Source organism: Spermophilus citellus (assembly GCF_964194105.1).
Source record: "Spermophilus citellus genome assembly, chromosome: X".
In the NCBI taxonomy this organism is placed as follows: domain Eukaryota; kingdom Metazoa; phylum Chordata; class Mammalia; order Rodentia; family Sciuridae; genus Spermophilus; species Spermophilus citellus.
The window spans coordinates 10,582,515-10,604,385 of record NC_138190.1 but is presented as its reverse complement, the minus strand read 5'-3'; the positions used below and the strand labels follow the sequence as shown (position 1 = coordinate 10,604,385).

Genomic DNA, 21,871 nt, shown 5'->3' with positions numbered 1-21,871 from the left:
CTTATTAACACTGACTCAGACAGCTGGGGAAAGGTAATCTATCTAGTAGAGCAGACCTGGGAAGGGCCCAGGCCTACCAGTGCTCACTGGAGTAGGAACTGGCAGTCCTTTCCTGAAGAGGGCCAGATAGTAAAGAGTGTAGGCTTTGAAAGTCTCTATTGTAACTACTCAACTCGGCCTTTGTGGCATGAAAGCAGCCACAGGCTATCCATAAACAAATGGTCATGACTGAGTTCCAGTTAAATTTGATTTATAAAAACAGGCAACAGGCTATGGAATACCAACCCCAATACTAGAGGGAGGCTTAAAAGTGAGAAAATACATGTAAGTTTCCTAGCACAGAATCTTACCTACAATAGACAATAAATATATAAGAGCTATTATAATTGTTAAAACAAGTCAAAACAGCAGATTGGAATAATATTGGGTGTATAAAGGAGGCCGAGTTAATTCTTGAGTATTGAAGAGTCCTTAAAGGGTATTTATGGGGGTAGTGTGACATGATCAGAGTAGTTGGAAAATTAATTTAGAAATCTACTGAAATATGACCCCTACACCTACCTGAATGAAAATGCTTTTGTCAAGTTGAAAAGAACCACAACCTAATTGCCAAATGCAGTCCTTATTTCATGGGGTCACAGCACCATTACAGTACTTACCAGTTGTCTTTTATTTTTTATTGTTTTAGTTTTGTTTGTTCCTGTTACCATAGAATAACCTAGCCTGATGGTTCTCAAAGTATGTTCCCTGGATTAGCAGTATCTGCTTCACTTGGGAATGTGCTAGAAATGCAAATTCTCAGGCTGTATCCTGGAATTACTGAAGAAACTCCAGGGTGGGGCTTAGTACTTTGAGTTTAAACAAATCTTCAAGGGATTCTCAAACACACTCAAGTTGAGAACCAGTACCTTGCAGGTATGGACTGATACAGTCATCTCAAGAGTAGGAGGAATGAGAAGTCATGGAGAAAATCATTATAGTAAACTTTAAAAATCTGAGTAAGACATTAATTAGTGAGTCCGATGTCATTTTGAAGGGAGGGAACCTGGGATTGAACTCAGGGGCTCTTAACCACAGAACCACATCCTCAGCCCTTTTAAAATATTTTATTTGGAGACAGGGTTTGCTAAGTTGCTTAGTTCCTCACTAAGTTGCTGACGCTGGCTTTTGAACTATGATCCTCCTGCCTCAGCTTCCAGAACCCCTGGGATTACAGGCATGCAACACCACACCCAGCCAATGGCATTTTTTTAATTGACCTCTGCACTGTCATCCTATTCCAGACTCCTTTGGCCTCTCTAGTTACACTTTCTCCATCTTCCCTGAGGCTTCTCCCAAGGCTTTGGCTCTTCTTTCCATTCTGTTCTTGCTGTATGAGCCATCAATCATATCCTCTCCATGAGTTACATATTAATGATCCTCAAGTCTCAATTTCCAACCCTTTCTACTGCTTCTCTATCTATACTGGCTATAGTGAAAGGCTTGTAGTATCCTGAATATCATATTTTTTTCTCAAGCCCTTATCACTGAACACATCCAGGAATATAAGTCTCTGTGCCATCTACTTGGCAAGCTCCTGCACATTGATTGAGGTAAAAATTGCTCATCATATTCTTAGTTATGCCCTCCTTGGTGCTTCTAGTAGACTATGCTATATTCATTCACTGTTATGCCCAAGGTCATGTCTATTGATAACTTATAGAGTATTTTCCTCAGTTTTGACAGTGAAGGGTTCTGGATGTCTCTGTTCTTATCAGTATGTGAGTGGGAAAACAGGAGTTAGCCCCACCCATCACTTCATATTGAGCAACTAGTATATAAGGACATAAGAGATACATACACAAAATTCAATGGTGAATAAATCTTGTACAGAATTCATGCTACCAAAACTTCATACAACTCTACTATAATGATTAAATGAAATTCAGTGACATTCATTTTACTCTTGCCTATTTTTATACAGAATCAAGATGTGCACAAAAGTGACAATGGACAACTTCCTGACAGCTCATCATGAGATGGGACACATCCAATATAACATGGCATATGCCGTGCAACCTTACCTGCTAAGAAATGGAGCTAATGAAGGGTTCCATGAAGCTGTTGGGGAAATCATGTCACTGTCTGCAAGTACACCTAAGCATCTGAAATCCATTGGTCTTTTGCCATCTGATTTTCGTGAAGACAATGGTGTGTTTTTTTTTCATTGTTTGTTTTGGGGGCTCATTAGTGTGATGTGCACAAAAGTATTAACATGTCTAGGAAATATTTGCTTTTGCCACATAAAGTGTATTTGTGTGTAACTGGGAATTGCTACTGGTTAAAAAAAAATTTTTTTTAAAGTATATATCAGAACATGCCAATATGTGGTTTTGTATTTTTGGACAAGGAATAAGAGAGGTAACTGATTGAATGATCTTATAACCCTAAAAATATCTACTAGAAACTCAGTGAGTTTTTAAAAATTTTTTTTAGTTGTTGATTGACCTTTATTATTTGTTTATATGTGGTGCTGAGAATCAAACCCAGTTCCTCACACATGCTAGGCGAACACTCTACCAACTGAGCCACAACCCCAGTCCCTCAGTGAGTTTTTTTAAAGATGCTGAAAGAGTCTCAAAGAATTAAGAAATGGCTTGTCCCAGGCCATCCAGCTAATTAGTATCAGGCTTCTGAATATATGCTGTGATTCTAGGTAGAAACTTCTCACAATGTTAGCACTGGAATAGATTCTAAAAACTATTTTACAGAGGAGGAAACTGAAGAAATGAAAGAGAAAATACCTCAAGGTCAAAAAGCAATGCAGTGGACTGGGATTGTGGCTCAGCGGTAGAGTGTTTGCCTCGCATGTGTGAGACACTGGGTTCAACTCTCAGCACCACATACAAATAAATAACTAAAATAAATAAATGGATAAAGGTATTGTGTCCATCTATAACTAAAGAACTATTTTTTTAAAAAAGCAATGTAGTGGCAGATCCAGAACTAGACCCCTAATATGAAGCCTTTCCCATAATAGTATGCAAAGTATAGCTTGAAATTTGGGAGTTCTTAAAGGATAGGGGATGGAATCAAAATTTGAAGGGCCTGAAACATTTTGTTCATCCAGTGGAAGCATACTTTTTCCTGCAACATCTGATGTTTAAAGAGTCAGACCCAGGTTATCTGTCAACATGTTTGCCTGAGGCAGCCCACTTGACCTGAGGCTGCCAGTTTCTCTTTGAATGTCTTGGACATGACTGAACACACACATACTCAGGAGATCCAGATTCTTTAGAGACGACGCCATGGCTTTTGATTCTTCCTTGTAAAAGAAAGACAATAAGAGCCTATTACCTACTCCTCTTCCGTGTATTTTCCTCCATGAATTTTAACAGTTTATGACACAACAATTAGCTCTGCTGGCTAGAATATTTGGTCAATGAGGTCAAGGTCATGAGCTCCATCCATGTGTGGGCAATTCACTTTGCCTTGATCTCTGCCTCCAGGTCCTTGGTGATCTCATGAGGACCTGGGAGTAGGCCAGTATAAAATTGTCATCATGAAAAACCCAGTGGAGTATTATGTAGAACAGTTGTGTCAGCATCCAATAAAGAAAGCAACAAAGGAAAGAAAGTTCATGGCAACTACGCCTGATTCCCAATTTTAAAATATCATTCGCTTAAGTCAATGAACACACAAATATGTGTTTTATCATTTAATATTCCTTGAAGGTAGGCAAAAATGATGGTATCACTATGTTTCTTAAGATAATATCAGACATGGTTAAATTACTGGTTTAAAAAACTCTTGCTCCTTTTCTTAGCTCTGACCTTGATTTATGAATTATACTAAATAAATTCATTCATCCCTTCTCTCCTTGTAAAAGCATTTTAAATTCTTGGTAAGGAAGAATCAGAATATTTAGATTACATTGCATTTTTTGTATATTCAGTGGATGGTGCCCTCTAGGAGGGCTCTATTTATTTATTTATGTATATTTTTATTACATTTATTTTAATATATAAATTATACATATTAATGGGGTAACCTAGGATGTTTCAATACACATAGGCATCGTTTGATGTTTAAATTAGAGTAAACATATTTATGTTCTCAAACAGTTTTCATTTCTTTATAATGGAAACTTTCAAAAATCCTTTCTTCTAGCCCTTTTTTTTTCCCCCCCATGCTGGGGCGTCATGCCTGTCAGGCAAGTGCTCTACCACAGAGCTAACCCCAGCCCTCTTCTAGCTTTTGAATTGTACAGTACATTGTTATCTATAGTCAATCTATTGTGCAACATCATGCTATTCCCCCCATTCCTGATTTACTAGCTTTTCACCACATGTTTAGTGTTTGCTTATTTACCAAGGACTCAAAGAGGGCATTATGTAGCAGACACTGGACAAGGAATACAGTGTAGAATGAGACATTAACAGTCACTGTCTTCATGGAGCTTTCAAGAACAAATAGTATGCCTGAGAAGGTAGATGAAATAGCCCTAATTATCTATGATAACGAGTATTTAAGGAAGGTGACTGAAACTAATAAAAAAATAAGGATTAGGATTCACATGTGGATTTTTTGGGTTGGAAGGGTACTGGGGATTGAACTCAGGGGCACTCGACCACTAAGCCACATCCCCAGCCCTATTTTGTATTTTATTTAGAGACAGGGTCTCACTGAGTTGCTTAGCGCCTCACTGTTGCTAAGACTGGCTTTGAACTCGCAATCCTCCTGCCTTAGCCTTCCAAGCTGCTGGGATTACAGGCATGTGCCACTGCACCCAGCTAACATGTGGATTTTTAAGTACCTGTTCTGTTCCAGGGCTTCACCCTGCTACAAATCCCTTAGCTGAGAAAATGAATATATACATATATTATTATGTCCACCATTAATATTCTTCATGTAATCATCCTTCTAGTAAATCTATTTTGAAGCCTAGTATCTTGAGATTAGGAAAGTTGTTTTTTTTTTTTTTAACACAAAACAGCCACTGTCATCTTCATCTCACTATTTGCCCTTTTCCATTTACTTTCAGAAACAGAAATAAACTTCCTGCTCAAACAAGCACTAACAATTGTTGGAGCTCTACCTTTTAGTTACATGTTGGAGAAGTGGAGGTGGATGGTCTTTAAGGGTGAAATTCCCAAAGATCAGTGGATGAAAAAGTGGTGGGAGATGAAGTAAGTTAATGAGTACACCGTCAGTAAAATGTTATCTCATGAGTTTGTTGTTTATTTTAAAGCGTTTGGCTTATACACACACACACACACACACACACACACACACAACTGGTATCTGTATTTATTTCATTGTCTTTGGGGCTTCCTTAAGCCATCAGAACCCACAAAGGGCAAGAGGGGCTAAGGAACTAATGCCATCCCCAACAGCCCTCAACCAATACCTTATGGGAGTTGATGGATAAATACCCCAGCTGCCCTGCCCTCAGGTGGGACTAGCCTTTGTGCTGAGTACTCTATAATGAATCCTAGGATTCTTCAGAGGGAATAAGTTACAATTACTTACAGTCATAACTTACTCAGTAACATCTTTTTTGGGTTGCTTTCATTTCCCTGTCTCACTTCCTCCCTCCTTTGCTGATGTTTCCAGGGATCACCTCCCAGGACCTTATCTAAAGAGTCTGTTTCTGAGAGAATCCAATCTAAAAGAACTAGGATCTAAGAGTGTCCAACTAAGAGTGTCCAACTCTCCAGGACAAGGAGTTGTATGTTAATAACTATGTTGTATGTTAATAACTATGACAGAGAGAGAGAAATGGCAAGGAGACACAGCTAGAGAAGACTAAGGGAGATTGAAGGATCAATTGTGCTAGAAGGTGGGTGATATCAGGGCTGCTTACAGAAGAAGGTCCAGTAGAATTACACTTAAGGAAAAAAACCTAAGATTTCAATTTTATAAAATGAAGATCTGCCAAAGGCACATAAACTATGGTGCCTGAGAGGAACTTCTAGGGCTTTCACTATGTTTTTGGACACGCAAAGCACTTTATGAATTTTCTTAAATTAGTGTTTTGAAGATACAGCTATTTTCCAATGGATATTTTGGTTAAATTAAAGCAATGAGAGATAACAACTCAAGGAACTTTACTTTTTCTGATATATTATTCTGTTTTCATTTCACCTGACAACCAATTTCAATGATCAAAGCTATTGTCTACTGAAACTGCTGAAGTTGTGCCCAACTCTACCTTCTCACGTTGGTTGATCTACAACTAATGTATCTTTTCATTTTCTTCCCAAAGGCGAGAGATAGTTGGAGTGATGGAGCCTGTGCCTCATGACGAAACATACTGTGACCCCGCAGCTCTATACCATGTTTCTAATGATTTCTCATTCATCCGGTAAATGACAATTTTCTTCTAACTTCGAGAATTTGTGGACAGCCATGCTATGACAGATACATAGGGCTCAATGAAGTGATAATTATTATTTTTCCTTCTCCACCTCTCACCCTTAAACTCAATATACATGATCAATTTCAATGCAGTTGAATCCAACATGATTTGTTGGCTTAAATAAAACTTGTGGGAGATCATTTTCCCATCATCAAGGAATCAACAATACTATTGGGAAATACGAAAAGTATTTTTGTTTGTCTTCTTTTTACTGGCAGAGTTCACCATGTATTGAAAGAGCATTTTAAACTTGAAGTCTAAGTCATATGTTCTTCACCTATTATCCCTAGATCTTAGATTGGCTGGGCCTCAGTTTCTGTATTTGTAGATTGGCATCATTTATATGAAAGGACTACAAATTTGTAAAACAGTACCAATGTGAGCAAACAATTAACAGAATAATGATATCACCTTGTTTTTTGTGAATATTTTTATTAGTGCATTATAGTTAAACCTAATAGTGGGGCTTGTTTTGATATAATCATTACTGTCTTATTTATCAACTAATACATAAAATGCAGATAGATTATGATGAATCTATAGAATTCATGTTTAGGTTTCCTAGAGAAAGAGGTTTGACTACTATCTCTTTAGTTATTGGGCCCCAGAATTTACATATATGCCCCAATCTATGACTCTACCATAGTAACTAAACATGGGACAGACTTTTCTGTTTGTTTCTTTATCTCTTGCACAGATATTACACAAGGACCATTTATCAATTCCAGTTTCAAGAAGCCCTTTGTCAAGCAGCTAAACATAAAGGCCCCCTCCACAAATGTGACATCTCAAATTCCACCGAAGCTGGGCAGAAGCTGCTGTAAGAAATGTCTCAAAATTTTGAACCTCTCTGGGCTGGGGTGGTGGCTCAGTGATAGAACGCTTGCCTAGCATATGTGAGACACTAGGTTCGATCCTCAGTACCACATAAAAATAAATAAATGTCTATCAACATCTAAAAAAAATTTCCAAAAAAAAGCTTAAAAAAAAAAAAACATGTTGACCCTCTCCTATCTCCTAGTGTCCAATATTGCTCATTTCTGTGCCTGTTTTGAATTTGATTTCTTTGTTCTAAAAAAGAAATTTGGAACCTCAAAATTTCCTCATTCACAAAGTAAATGTTTAATTTGTGGTCAGACACAGGAACCTAGCCCATGAAATGGCTGGATGGGTCACCTCCTCTCTCCATGTCAGAACTATAGAGCTCTATTTGTTGTAATTGGAAGGAAAGAGAGATTGAAGGATGAATCCATCCATTAATATGCATCATTTTCTTATCTGCTGGAAGAAAATTTAGCTAAGTCAAAGAAAAGACATTGTAGATCATAGATGTACATATGTGTACATATGGAATCCCTCAAGACGTCCTGAACCCCCTCTTTTTTCATGTAGCAATATGCTGCGTCTTGGAAAGTCAAAACCCTGGACCTTAGCATTGGAAAATGTGGTAGGAGCAAGGAACATGGAAGTAAGACCACTGCTCAACTACTTTGAACCATTGTTTGGCTGGCTGAAAGACCAGAACAGGAATTCTTTTGTTGGGTGGAACACTGACTGGAGCCCTTGTGAGTACACCGAGTTGACATGTTTGGCATTGCTCCCTCCCTGTCTGCCACCGTAGTCTCCTTTGGCCCCAGCCTTATGAGGGTGGTGACACAGCTGAATGCATGTTCCCTCTGTGTAGAACCTGCTTCTAACTGTGCTTCAAACTCTTTCAAGTGTTTTATTAGTCTCGTGTTTAAAATAAGAGTGTAACAATCTCCAAACCACTGCACTTGAATCTTCTCTTCAAAGACAAAAACTTTTAACACTATCACCTCCTCTTTCTGGCAGTTACTTTCATATATCTAAATTATATTATTATTTTCTTTTTTATTAATTAATTTATTCTAATTAGGTATATATTGTTATTTTCTAATCAGTTTTAGACATCCACTTCTGCCTCCTTTTCCATTCTCATTTTCCCAGTGAAGCTTTATCATGATTTTTAGTAAAGCAGTTATCAGTGCTTTTATAATTTTGCCTACAGAGCCAAGTTATATATCATTTGGTATCCTTTCTCATGTGACTTGTTTGTTCTGGAATTTGCATCATGTGTTTTCTCCGAGTTATTCCAACATATATATTCTTTTCAGCCTCAGTTTCTCCCCCTGGACACTTTTCTCCTGGAGTCTTGAATCCTATCTCACTCAGACCCCAGTTTTCCGCATGAGTCATCTTTTTGTTGTTCTCCTGGGGAGAACCCTCTGTTTCCTGAATCCCATGCCTTCTTTCTTGGATTATCTCTTGTTTTGTTGGTGCACAGGCTCCAGGTGACTGTCTGAGCAAAGGCTCAGAGGGGTAAGAGGATCAACTGTTCCCCCAGTAACCACACCCTGAGTCCATCGTCCTTGTTTTTAGCCCAGTATCCCCTTCCCACCCTCTGCTGTACCTGAACCAAAGCTTCCCTGGGGTTCTCTGAGTCTTTTGGGTCTGGACTCCCTCTGTGTACCCCTCAGGCCATGGCTTCCTGTCCTCTGAGAAAACAGCCGTCTCCCATCGTTTCTCATTTTCCAAAAGTGTGTTTATACCTTGTAAAAAATTCCTTTGTGGGATCTTGGGAGGGAAAGGAAGTAAACACATGTGGTCAATCTGTAACCAGGAGTCTGCCATTTCTTTTTAATCAGATACTGACCAAAGCATCAAAGTGAGGATAAGCCTAAAATCAGCTCTTGGAGAAGAAGCAGTGAGTATTCCAGACAGTGCATCCATTATTTTCCAGCACACTCTTTTTCCCTTAAATAGTACATAATCAGCCCAATCCAGTATGGTCTAAACAAAGAAATGCTGGCCAGGCCCAGTGGCACATGCCTGTAATCCCAGCGGCTCTGGAGGCTGAGACAGGAGGATTGCGAGTTAAAGCCAGCCTCGGCAATGGTGAGGTGTTTAGCAACTCAGTAGACCCTGTCTCTAATAAAATACAAAATAGGGCTGGGGATGGGGCTCAGTGGTCGAGTGCCCCTGGGTTCAATTCCCAATACCCAAAAAGAAAAAAAAAAATGCTATAAGCCCCAGCTTCTGGCCTCCAGCTTTTTTACTTTCCCTACAACCAATTGGTCGTGCCTACTTATTACCTATTATCTTGAGGTTGTTCTGAAGCTCAACGTGAAAATATCTGTACCAATCCTTAAACATCAATACCCATCCTTCCCATTAACTTCTCACCATTACTTGTATTTGAGGATGAGGACATGGTTATATTTGGAGAGGATGTCTCCTTTTAGAAGCAGTATCTTTATGGGGTTTTGTTTGTTTTGGATCAATCGGTCCATCTACAGCCTCTCTTTTTATTCAGAGTGGTCTATGGACCAACAGCATTCAAATCTGAAAGCTTGTTAAAAATGCAGACTCTCAGGCCCCAGCCCCAGACCTACTTAACCAGAATCTGCATTTTAACAAGCCCTCAAGATGATTTATATGCACAGAAAAGTCTGGGGAGCTCTGATTTCGAACACTGCTTCTCAAGCTCAACCACACATTGGAACCACATGGAAAGTTTTCAAAATGATATATGGGCTCCATCCCCAGAAATTCTGCTTCAATTGCCCCAGGTGTGGTATCAAGAATTGGGCATTAAGGAATCTCACCATTATGTATAATTGTAATGCACCAATTAAAAAAAAAAGAAAAAAGAAACCTGCCAAGCCATGTGAAAAAACAAAACAACTCATACCAAACCAAAAGAGAGTTGGGCATTAAGAATTTTAAAAGCTCTCAGTGGGATTCTAAGTTCAGCAAAGCTCACTCTTATCACGTGCATTAGTTGAGTCAGCTGTTGCCTTCTGAACACCTGTCTTAAGTGAGCCAGCCTAAGGAAGTACAGTAGCAGCTTTGATTGGGAAAGAGAGGACTGGAAATCTCAGGCAGATGGGGATCAAAGGCCTGGGTGGCAACCTGAAGGCTTTGCAGGTTTAGAAACCAACCTGGGGTTACTAGATAAAAAGTCCAAGGTACTACAGAAAATTGTCATCTCATCGTATAGATCCAAAGATGAAAAGTTAAATATTTTCCAAGACTCAAAAATGCTTTTTGTATAATTTTCATAGATAAGTTAGACATCAAAATATAAATAACAGGAGTGAAAAATGAATATTAAGAAAGTAATAACAAAAATAGAAGTTTTCTTCCCAAACTCTGAGTTCATGTTCCTATTTTTTAATAATCATTGAGTGTGATTTTTTTATCATCTTTGCCATACTTTATTAGCTTTCCCTTGGCCTAATAAGTTTTAATTACTCATGACAGATCAGAACTCTTTTCAATTGCCAGGCAGGGTGGCACACACCTCTAATCCCAGCAGCTTGGGAGGCTGCGGCAGGAGAATCACAAGTTCAAAGCCAGCCTCAGCAAGTTAGCCAGGCACTAAGCAACTTAGTAAGATCCTGTCTCAAAATATAATACAAAATAGGGTTGGGGATGTGGCTCAGTGGTTAAGCACCCCTGGGTTCAATCCCTAGTACCAAAATAAAATAAATAAATTTTATAAAAAACATTTTTTTCTTGATATTTGTGCTCATATTTTCTATGCAGTGAGGAATTGGCTAATAGTCTTCAGAAGTTTTGATGGGATAATGTTCTGAGACCAATTCACTAAGCAACAGTTGGCTTTGATGAGGTCAGAACTATAATCTTAATGCATGTACACATCAGGGCCAAAATATTTGCCCTGTTCAAGTAATTTTCTGGTGATTACAAACCAGATCTATGGCCTTATTTTTGAAAACTCAGACTTTTAAAAAAATTTAAATATGGAAATAGTAACCAGAATATTATTTGTAACAATGTTAATACTATCATTATTACTATTAAAGAGACTCCCTTTTCCTCAAAGATGGATGAAAAACAAATTGAGGTGAATGTAATAATTATTTATTTATTTATTTATTTATTTTTGTGAAATCATGTTTTGCCTGAAAGGGAAAGGAGAAACAAGTCTTGTGCTATTCACTGATCTCTACTGCCATCTACGGAGGAAACAGTACATTTTATTTCCTCTTTAAGCAGGTCTTCAAAGACTATGCATTTGCCATCCATTTGTTTAGAATTAGAAAAAAAGAACAGATTACCTTGCTGTTTACAACACTTTATTTTTTTCCTTGAGCCCCCAGTTTCTTTCTTTTTATTTTCTCTTTATACATATCGAGAACTTACTATAAAAATAGTGAGAACTGCTGGGCGCTGTGGCACACGCCTGTAATCCCAGCAGCTCAAGAGGCTAAGGCAGGAGGATCTCGAATTCAAAGCCAGCCTCAACAAATCAGCGAGGCACTAAGCAACTTAGCGAAACCTTGCCTCAAATAAAATATAAAAAAGGGCTGGGGATGTTGCTCAGTGGTTAAGTGACCCTGGGTTCAATCCCCAGTACCTGCCCCCCCCAAAAAAAATATATATATATATATAATCAGTTTATCTCCAAAATACAGACATTTTAAGTAAAACCCACAAATTTTGTTTGATCCCATTTAAAACTTATCCTCAGGATGCTCATTTCAGTTTAAATCAAACTAAATGAAAGGATCGTGATCCCAATTGTTCCTAAAGCATGGTTGCGTGGCCAGCAGCATTAGCACCACCTGGAAGCTAATTAGAGATATAAATTTGTGATCTCATTCCAGATTTCTGTATCAGAAACTTTAAGGTTGCTTTAACCATCCAGTTGCTGCTGCCGTGTACTCACATTGGAGGTCACTGGCTTAATGAACAGCAAGAGTCCTTGGAATATTAAAAATAATGCCTGAGGAATACTGAGCTTTAAATATGTCTTAGGATCCCTAATGAGCAGCGCCTGTCTTCTCATTTTGCAGTACCAATGGAATGACAATGAGATGTACTTGTTCCGGTCATCTGTGGCTTACGCCATGAGAATGTATTTTTCAAAAGTCAAAAACCAGACCATTCCTTTTGGGTGAGTTGATTTGCTGAGTTCTTAGGTTCTCCAACCAGCAATTCTCTTACTCTTGAGTCTTCAAGTGAAATTGAGAAAAACCTCCTGCTAACTTTTAAACTTCTTGGACATCCTGAAGTTTGGGTGACTCTATTTAGGGATAATTGTGGTTTATTTAACGTGTAGATAGCAAGAACATTGTTCTTATTAAGCAGCTCTTGTTCTTATTAAGCTCTCTTATCCAAATGCTCTTACCTACCCTTAGCACTGAAAGAAAAAAAAAGAAATTTTCACTTTCATGGAGCTTATATTCTGGTTTGGGGGGGGGGGTTGGAGAGAGAAAGAGAGAAGGTAAGTGAAATATGATAGTTTTGCGAGAGACTTACATTCCCTGCTTAGCCAATTCGCTTCCATGGACAATAAAGGAAGGGAATTCTAAATGAGTAGGATTTATTTAAGTGAAAAGAGATAGAACTCTTGAGATGCCAGAAGAGGCCAGATAGCAATAAAACCCATGTTGGAGTGCTAGCTTAAGGGCTCATATGGTTTGAGCATGGATCAAAATCTATGTTAAACGCGCACTGAAAACTTCACCAAGGCTATTGGCTGTGTCCTTGAGCCTGAGTTTTAATCCTTCCCTAACTCCTATTTGGGTTCACTCCCACCATTGATGTTTACCCCCCTCTCAGGTAGGAAGAAATGTTCCTGCTGGAAGGCCTCAAGGTCTTTTACTTTTGAAATAGGCCTTGATGGTGGCAGTAAATATTTCTGAGGATTAGCCTGGGGTGTGGTCTCTGCCTTGGAATAAGACCTTAATTGAGGCCCATTGCCTGACCCTTATCTATTCACAATAAGTGCTGGGGAGAAAGACACAATAGGAAAAAGATTAGGGAGTGCTGGGGAGTGGAGGAGCAGTTCAATTTTAACCCAAATGGTCAGGAAAAAAAAAAAAAAAAACTTCACTAATATTTGAGCAAATATGTGTAGCGGCAGAGAGAGTACCATGGGAGAAAATGTACCCAATGGGGGCCACAGCAGGCACAGACTCTGAGGAAGGACTGTCCTTGGCTTGTTGAAGGACCAGCAAGAAGGCCAGTATAGATGGAGTGGTATTTACTAGTAGGAGATTTGGGCATGGAGGGCTGGAATGGGTAAAGAAAGTTCTTCTGGGCCTTGAAGGCCATTCTACAGACTTTGGCTCTTATTCTGAGAGAGATAGGTATTGATTCAAGGACTAGAGCCACATGATCCATCTTAGTTTTTACTAGTATCACTCTGGCAGCTATGACAGCACAATCTTGTCACATTGTATGCTAAACCTTACTTTTTCCCTTCACCCATGAGTGTAACACCATGTTTTTTGCTGGGTGTGGTTGGGTGAGGGAATATTAACACACCATTTTTTTCCCTGATATACTGAGCCATCTTTGCCTACCAAATTTTTTATCACAGTCCCAAGCTATCAATGATTTCTTGCTGATTCTCTTCAGTCTTTCAGTTGGAAATCTTTCTATCATTGAAAAAAATATGGATTTTTTTATGATAGAGGAAAGAGTGCCAAAATGTGACATATTTATTATTATTATTGCCAAATTTGCTCACTTTGCCTTTACAACACTTATATAGTTGATTTCATGTGTTTGGAGCATTGGTAAAGTTTTTTGGATCTTATCTCCTGTCATTGTTCCCTCTGCTCTGTGTCTGGCTAACTTAGTTTTACCAGGGGGGAATGTCATTCTTTTTATTGTGTCCTCTGAGCCCAAAGGGAAGATGTTGCTTTTGTTTCTCCACAGAGAGGAGGATGTATGGGTGAGTGATGAGAAACCAAGAATCTCCTTCAACTTCTTTGTCACTGCACCTCAAAATGTGTCTGACATTATCCCTAAAACTGATGTTGAAAAGGCTATCAGGTAACATTTTACTTTCAAATAATCCATGTAAAGGGTGAAGGAGTTAACAAATGCAACAATAGCTAATATTTAGGGCCAGGCATTGTTGTGAATCATTCACATGTTTTGCCTCATCCCATGAATTTGAGTTTTAATTCTAGAAGAATCCAATAGCAGAGAAGGTAATAGGGAGGGTTAACATGATCAAAGTACATTATATGCATGTATGAAATGTCACAAAGAAACTTATATTTTGTACAATTAACATGCACTAAAATTTATAATGAAATGGTGTAAAGATGAAAAATAATCTAATGGCAAGAGAATTATCTTGATTTAGAATCCCCCAGAGGCAGGCCCTTAGGCAAGGATTTAACTATAAGTAGTTTATTTGGGAGGCCATTTCAAGAAGCACTGATAAGAAAATGTGGACAGGCTTTGGAGAAGGGAGAGAAGACAGTAGATTACACTTTATCACCACCATTGTCACATAGAGCTTAATACTTCCTTGTGGGCAACTCTGGGAGAATGTGGGGAATGTGCACCTGACTTGTCCCATCAGAGAGTTGAGGGAGCTGGTCATCATCCATTCACCACCACTCACCAGTCATGGGCTGGGAACTGCTTCAAGGTGACATTAATTCCCCAGAAGTGCTCACAGGCAAAGGGAAGTAGGTGTTGGCTGAAGGAAGTCTAACCAGCATGCATGGAAAATGCAGAAAGGACATGGACAGGTATTACCACCAGTTGCTAGAGGGACACTGACGGAGGATTCATTTGACTGCCCAAAGCCTGCAACAAGTTGACAAACAGGATTCCTTGGACATTGGTTGTCCTCCATATTGGGAGAGGGACTTAGTATGGGCAATGAAGGCTTAGAAGAAATGGTTTGCTCTATTTGCCTCAGTTCTTTCCCACAAGACAGCAGAAGTCATGTATGCATTGATCTCATATATGGTTCTCCTTTTCACAAAAAAAAAAAAAAAAAAAAAAAGGCTTAATATAGCCACTGCTACTAGGGAGCTCAGTAGGTGGCCCTCTTGAGCTGCATCAGTGATGTTAATTGTCTGAAAGCAGATCTAAGACCAGCTGGGCAGAATGTGCCTAGAAAATCTGGCTTGGTTGGGGTGTATGACTCAACCACACCCAAAGATTCAGTCACTGCTTCAGAAGTCTTGTCTCCAAAAACCAGTAGAAGTATTGGCTGAGATCTTTGTAAAAGAGATTAGCCTTCTTGGAGTCCCAGTCACCTACAGTACACCTCAAACTTTCTGATTCCAGAATGGCTTGAGATATGAACCCCCAAAGTTGCCAGGGGTTACATGGCTAATTCTGCTTTGGCCTCTTTCTCTCTCTGGTGTGTTCAGACCTCCTAATCTGGGATATACCCAAGGATAGGAGGATGTGATACTAGACACTTCAGTCTTTGATCCAGAATGTTCTCCATTTCAACTGTTTTCGTTTTAAAAGATCTTTATCCTTTTTTCTCCATAAAATTTAGCCATATCCCATCCCAGTGCTAGAGAAATTGGCCAAGGTCTCTTTCCTGTGTTATTCCTCAATGCTGGAAATTCTACTGTAGAAACTTGGGTGTAGGATGTGATTTATTTATACAAGAGAGATATCAAATTATCCTTTTCCATTATTTGATATCAAGTCACAGCAGATATACTCTGGCAGACAGGAAATTATTACCAAATGTGCTCACTTTGCCTTTAAAGCACAGCAGTCACAAATGCACAAATACCAACCATTTGTACATTTCCATATTTGCAATTCAGTTTTTCAGTGAAGCTGTTGGCAAATCTAATTTAGGTTCCAGATATCAAAGATACATAACTGTCAAAAAAATTCGTGTCTTTCATTAGACCTGATCGCCTAATTTCATTGCTTTAGATGTATATTCTTATGATGTACAAATTAAATTCTTTTCGGAACAATGATATAAAGAGTAAATAACTAAACACAATTTTATTTTGCCTAATTGTCCCCTTTACTGTTTCACTTTGGGGAAATAGAATGTCCCGGGGCCGCATCAATGGAGTGTTCCGCCTGGATGATAACAGCCTGGAATTCCTGGGGATTCAGCCAACACTTGGACCTCCTTACCAGCCACCTGTCACCATATGGCTGATTGTTTTTGGAGTTGTGATGGGATTGATAGTGGTTGGCATTGTCATCCTCATCTTCACTGGGATCAGAGATCGAAGAAGGTAAGTGTGCTTTCCTAGACCTATCTTCCAACAGGAAGATTTAGGGAATACTAATTGGAAAACTTCCAGTAAGTGGCAGGTTATATAGTTCAGTTACTTAATTGGACAATTTTGCCCCCAAACATTCTGAGGCATTCTCTAGAAATTTACTAGCACTCACCTTCCTAGCAAGCCACATCTCCATATCATCTTAATTCATGGTCGGGTACTCTCAAATTTGTTCTTGAGTTGAAGATGAAAATTCACCGAGGATTTAAATCATTAAAGATCTGATTTATTTATTTACTTACTTATTTATTTTTTTCTTTTGATACCAGGGATTGAACCCAGGGACACTTAACCATTGAGACACATCCCCAGCCTTTTTTATTTTTTTATATTGAGACAGGGTTTTTTTGCTCAGTTGCTGAGGTTGGCTTTGAACTTGTGATCCCCCTGCCTCAGCCTCCCAAGCCGCTGAGATTACAGGCATGTGCCACCATGCCCAGCTAGAGATTGGATTTCTAGTTTTACTTGACACTAGATTTTTTTCTGCTAACTTTAAGAAATAAGTTTCACTGGGCTTATGAAATAGGTTAATAATATTTGGGCTGGGGATGTGGCTCAAGCGGTAGCGCGCTCGCCTGGCATGCGTGCGGCCCAGGTTCGATCCTCAGCACCACATACCAACAAAGATGTTGTGTCCGCCGAGAACTAATAAATAAATAAATATTAAAAAAAATAATAATAATAATATTTTATAACATCTATACAAAACTATGCACACTTCAAATAGAACATGTTCTTGATTGAACCTCTGCATATATTATTTATTTCACTTAATATTCTTCACTATAATTTTTAGTTCTCCAAAGTAGCTTCATTTTAAAAATCAGACATTGACTAGGTAGTACATTTCATATTTAGTTAAAATTGTTAAAAATGCAAAAGAATACAGAATCTTTGTCATCCTTTGCCTTTAAGTTTCCCCTCTTAAAGTTAACCAAAATGATCAGTTTCTTGGTGATATATAGCTATATACACTTTTTTTAGTGTATGCAAATTATGTATAATATTCTGCATTTTTAATTTCCCACTCAATATGTTTTAGTGATCTTTCCATATCACTTGTACAAGAGATTTCCATCTTTTTTTTTTAGGGCAATGTGGTTTCCCATTTTATGGATAGATCATAATTTTGTTACCTAAGTCCTCTACTGGTAGACTTTTTTTTTTTTTGAAGAGAGAGAGAGAGAGAGAATTTTAATATTTATTTTTTAGTATTTGGCGGACACAACATCTTAGTTTGTATGTGGTGCTGAGGATCGAACCCGGGCCGCACGCATGCTAGGCAAGCGCGCTACCGCTTGAGCCACATCCCCAGCCCCTCTACTGGTAGACTTTTAATAAAAAGGTGCAATGGCTTAATGCAGTCAGGTTCTTGTGTGTGCCAATATAGGTGCAAGGTAAGTCCTAGAAGTGGGAGAGCTGGGTCAAAGTCAGTGTTCACTTCTAATTTTGATAAATATCACCAAATTGCTCTCCATAGTGGCTGAATCGGTGTATATTTGTATCATCAATTTATGAAATTTCTTTTTTCCCCCAGCTCGCGTCCTTAAACATGATACCATCAAGCCATTTGATCTTCATCAGTCTGATCAATGAAAAGTTTCCTTCTAACATCCATTTTATTTAACAGGAAAAATCAAACAAAACGAGAAGAAAATCCTTACGCCGAATCCTCCATGGAAATGGGTAAAGGAGAAAATAATCCAGGATATCAAAACAATGATGATGTTCAGACTTCATTTTAGAAAAATATTTTTCCTCTTAAGGTGATTTTATTGTATGTGCATGTTAATTTCATGGTACCAAAAGTATGAGATTATAAAAATGTTATTAAATATCAAAACTATGACTCTGTTCAGGAACAAGTGCCCAAAGACATCGTGATTGATCAGTGGGCATCTTCCCTGACCTTGCTTTCAGTATTTATATTTGTCTCTAAACTTGACTTCTCTTCTGATTTCCGATAGGAAGGCTGATGTTAGAGTAAAATAGGGAGAGTACGCCTTTGGCCTCACAGGCTAGCTAGAGACAATGGAAATGGAAACATCTGTTGAGTAATCAGAGTTGGGAAAAAGAAGACTATCATGATAGAGAGTGTTGGACCTTGTATGGAATCTGTGCTGTGAGCTGCTGGGGCTGCCAGATTGAGAATGCTACACACTGTTCACTTTAATCCAAGTGCCAAAGATAAAGAATGGCACATTTTCTTTACATTAACTTAATCCAAATACTGCAGTAATTTTCTCAGAGTGATGTTTAGAATGGACCATGCCTTCTTCAGGGTGGCATGTCTAACAACGAAAGGAGAAGTCAGAGAACAGTAGAGAATATTATTTTTTCACTTTCAAGCTACTTGATCAACATCTCCCTGACAAAACAAAACTAGCACAGGGGCCTCTGTGAACCTCCAGAGAATGTCTGATAGGAACTTGCTTCCTTTGTTCTTTAACTGTAGAGAGAGTGGAAACTCCAACTGAGTGTTCATCCTCTGAAGTGGATACCCAGTCTCTTAAATCTTTTGTATACCCACTGTATCTGAGAAGTGCTGAGCACAAAACAGACACGCAATAAATACTTATTAGATATATACACTCTTGTAGTCTTATGTGTTCTTATATACTGGGATTTCTGTCCGTTCTATCTGCTTTTCATTTCCGTGGACAAAATTGTCATCTTACTGTCCGAGACCTTTGACTTCCCAAATGTGTTGGAAGATATCCTAATTCTCAAATTGCTTTATTGGACAAAGAAATTGTAAAATCAGGTCAAAAAGAGTTGTATTTATTTTGTATTATACTGTCAGGTTAGGAAGCAAACCTAGTGCTACTTTTATATTTCTTAGAGTACCCAGCCCAGGTCTGAGCACAGCATCTACTACCTACTTGAAGATTGCAAAACTAGATTAAATAGATTAACATATAAAAAGTTTACCCATTGATCACATATATATGGTAACCAGCATAATGTCAGAGTAACTCATGCTTAATAAATTTGATGTGATAATGGTAATGGTGGATCAATTCCCCAAGTCAGGAGAGAATGACTTTCAAAATCCTCTATAAAATTGCTTCAAGATAGCTAAATCAGGCCGAGTCATTTGAAGCTCTTCGGTATCTTTTTAATTATACTCAGGTAGCAAAACTGGAACTCTTTATTTTCGCATGAAACCCATGTCTGTCTTTATCACCTTCGACCTCACTTTCACATCATTCCTTGGGCCCACAGCTTGGGATAACTTACAACAACATCTCCTTATTTACATAAGCATCCTTGTATCTTGAGTATGTCCTATCTTCTCTAACACATCATGACAATCTTCTGCCAAGCTTCTTGTTATCTAAACATTCCTTATAATTGCCACATTCTCTTTATGAAGTTCTCAGTCCTTGTTTTGGTTCAACTCAGTGCAAAAATAACCTCTACAGGAACCAACTTCATTACCTAATACCTTCAAAAGAGCCTCCCCAGCCAATAGAAAGGATCCATGGGTACATGACATAATGTTCAGCTGTAACTCAGAATTTAGAAAAACCTGCTCATTTCCCTACTTGATTTTGGGGTTTTCACCAGTGCCGTTCTCACTTTGCCCCCCAGGTAAAGCTTTGTGGTCCTTTGCCTGTGCAATAGATCCTCTAAGAGGATGGAGACTCTACAAAGAGGGTCTTACACTGAGCCTAGGATGTGAATTGGCAAAATGTGACCTGTGGGCCAAATCCCACCCATCATCTGCCTTCCTATGGCCAGAATTAGGAATGACTTTTGTATTTTTGAATGGCTGCAGGAAGAGTAGAATGATATTTCATGACACGTAAAAATGATAGGCAATTCATATTTCATTGTCCATAAATGAGGTTTTATTGGAATCCAATTACATCCATTCATTTTCATATTGTCTAGGGTTACTTTCATGCTACAAAGCAGAGTTGGGTAGTTGACTCGGAGATGGTACAGTTCACAAAGCCTTGTTTATTTTTTGGGGGGGAGGGGTACTGAGGATTGGACCTAGGGCTGTTTTACCACTGAGCCATATTCTCAGCCCTTTAAAAAAAATTTTTTTTTTTGAGACAGGATCTCTCTAAATTGCTAAGCCCTCACTAAACTACTGAGGCTGGTCTGAAACTTGTGATCCTCCTGCCTCAGCCTCCTAAGTTGCTGGGATTACAGGAATGCACCACCTTGCCCATCTCACAGGGCCTTTTCCAGGCAAACTTTGCTGACTAAGGAAGCAAGGGTTAAATGAAATTATGAATGTGAACAAGCCATCATGGAGTTCAGAGACAGAAGGAACATCTGTTTATAGAATCAGAAGACATTCACTAAGTGTTTACTTCCTAGGAATTTAATTATTTTTTATGGGATGGGGTTGGTAGAAAAGTAATCAAAGCAGAAAGGGCAGATGCTACCTTCCTCTCCCCTGATGTCTGTCAATGAATTATTCTCCCTCATTTGAAAGCCATGCTTTTCCCATTAAGTAAAGATGGGGCCTTAGGTCCAATCTCTCCTCATTCACTTAAGAGTCAGAGTCAGAATCAAAATTGAGAAACTCAAATTTATAAGTCTACTATGTTAGAATCTTTCTCTTAATTAATTCAAGCAGATATGATATGGATTTTGCTAGACTCTCTTGACTTTGCATTTCACTTTTAGCAGATCAGAAAAAGCTCAGCAAGACTTTTGGACTTCATCTAGAAAATCTCTTCTCTGAAGTTGCTCTCTGGCTTGCCCTTTGGGAAAGTTTCTTAACAAAGAAGTCTGTGCCTTTTTCTTTACTCCCCTGAGAATGTGGGCAGACTTCTGTTTAAAATTATAACCATGAATGCTGCATATCACCACAAAACACAATTAAACCACATTTTAAAAGTCATTATGCATTTTTTAAATATATGAAGTGTTTTTTTGTTTGTTTTTTGTTTTGGGGTTTTTTTTTGTTTTTTTGTTTGTTTGTTTTGCTCCTCTTGGACTTATTTTCTGGTAAGCCTCTAGTGGTACCTTAAATTCTTGCTTGACTTGGTTTCAGGAGTCAGGTTTCTAAGCAAAGCTTTATTCTCTTTTCATAGTAAACAATTCCTTATTGTTTGAATTTTGCAACAAGCATGTACTACTTTTGTTATAAAGCAGATTATTTTTTAAAAGATCAAATAGACAAAAATAAGGACAATAAAAGAAAACAATCAAGAGGGAGACCAAAAACAAAGATTAACGGTCTGTGATGCAGGTTCCCACTGGTCTGCAGGCTCGTAGAGAAGGAAGGATTGTGTCACTTGTTCCTTCTCTTCCTGTGGGTAGGAAAGAATGGGGCACACAGCAATTACAAAATAAAAGAATAAATGAATGAATGTATAAATGACATGGTGATTATTTTTAAAGTACATTTCATTATATATTGAGATTTGTGTAC

At 38.4% G+C, this 21,871-nt stretch overlaps 2 protein-coding genes across 4 annotated transcripts in view; one reads left to right on the top strand and one right to left on the bottom strand.

Annotated features, from left to right (window-relative positions):
- ACE2 (angiotensin converting enzyme 2) overlaps positions 1 to 18,353 on the top strand; it is a gene marked incomplete at its 5' end in the record, with an annotated part of 45,774 nt that extends 27,421 nt beyond the window's left edge. Inside the window, 10 exons of one of the 2 annotated variants that reach the window (XM_081277649.1) lie at positions 1,964 to 2,190; positions 5,024 to 5,168; positions 6,248 to 6,346; positions 7,098 to 7,220; positions 7,793 to 7,965; positions 9,067 to 9,125; positions 12,244 to 12,344; positions 14,117 to 14,233; positions 16,231 to 16,425; positions 18,104 to 18,353. In XM_081277649.1, coding sequence (XP_081133775.1) covers positions 1,964 to 2,190; positions 5,024 to 5,168; positions 6,248 to 6,346; positions 7,098 to 7,220; positions 7,793 to 7,965; positions 9,067 to 9,125; positions 12,244 to 12,344; positions 14,117 to 14,233; positions 16,231 to 16,425; positions 18,104 to 18,218 — 1,354 coding nt within the window. In that variant the 3' untranslated portion in view covers positions 18,219 to 18,353. The remainder of the gene's footprint in view (positions 1 to 1,963; positions 2,191 to 5,023; positions 5,169 to 6,247; positions 6,347 to 7,097; positions 7,221 to 7,792; positions 7,966 to 9,066; positions 9,126 to 12,243; positions 12,345 to 14,116; positions 14,234 to 16,230; positions 16,426 to 18,103) is intronic. The other variant, XM_081277650.1, reaches the window with a different exon arrangement.
- Positions 18,354 to 20,326: 1,973 nt separating this feature from the next.
- BMX (BMX non-receptor tyrosine kinase) overlaps positions 20,327 to 21,871 on the bottom strand; it is a 48,668-nt gene continuing 47,123 nt past the window's right edge. For both annotated transcript variants that reach the window (XM_081277982.1, XM_081277983.1), the window contains one exon: positions 20,327 to 21,749. The gene's annotated coding sequence lies outside the window, so the exon portion shown is untranslated. The remainder of the gene's footprint in view (positions 21,750 to 21,871) is intronic.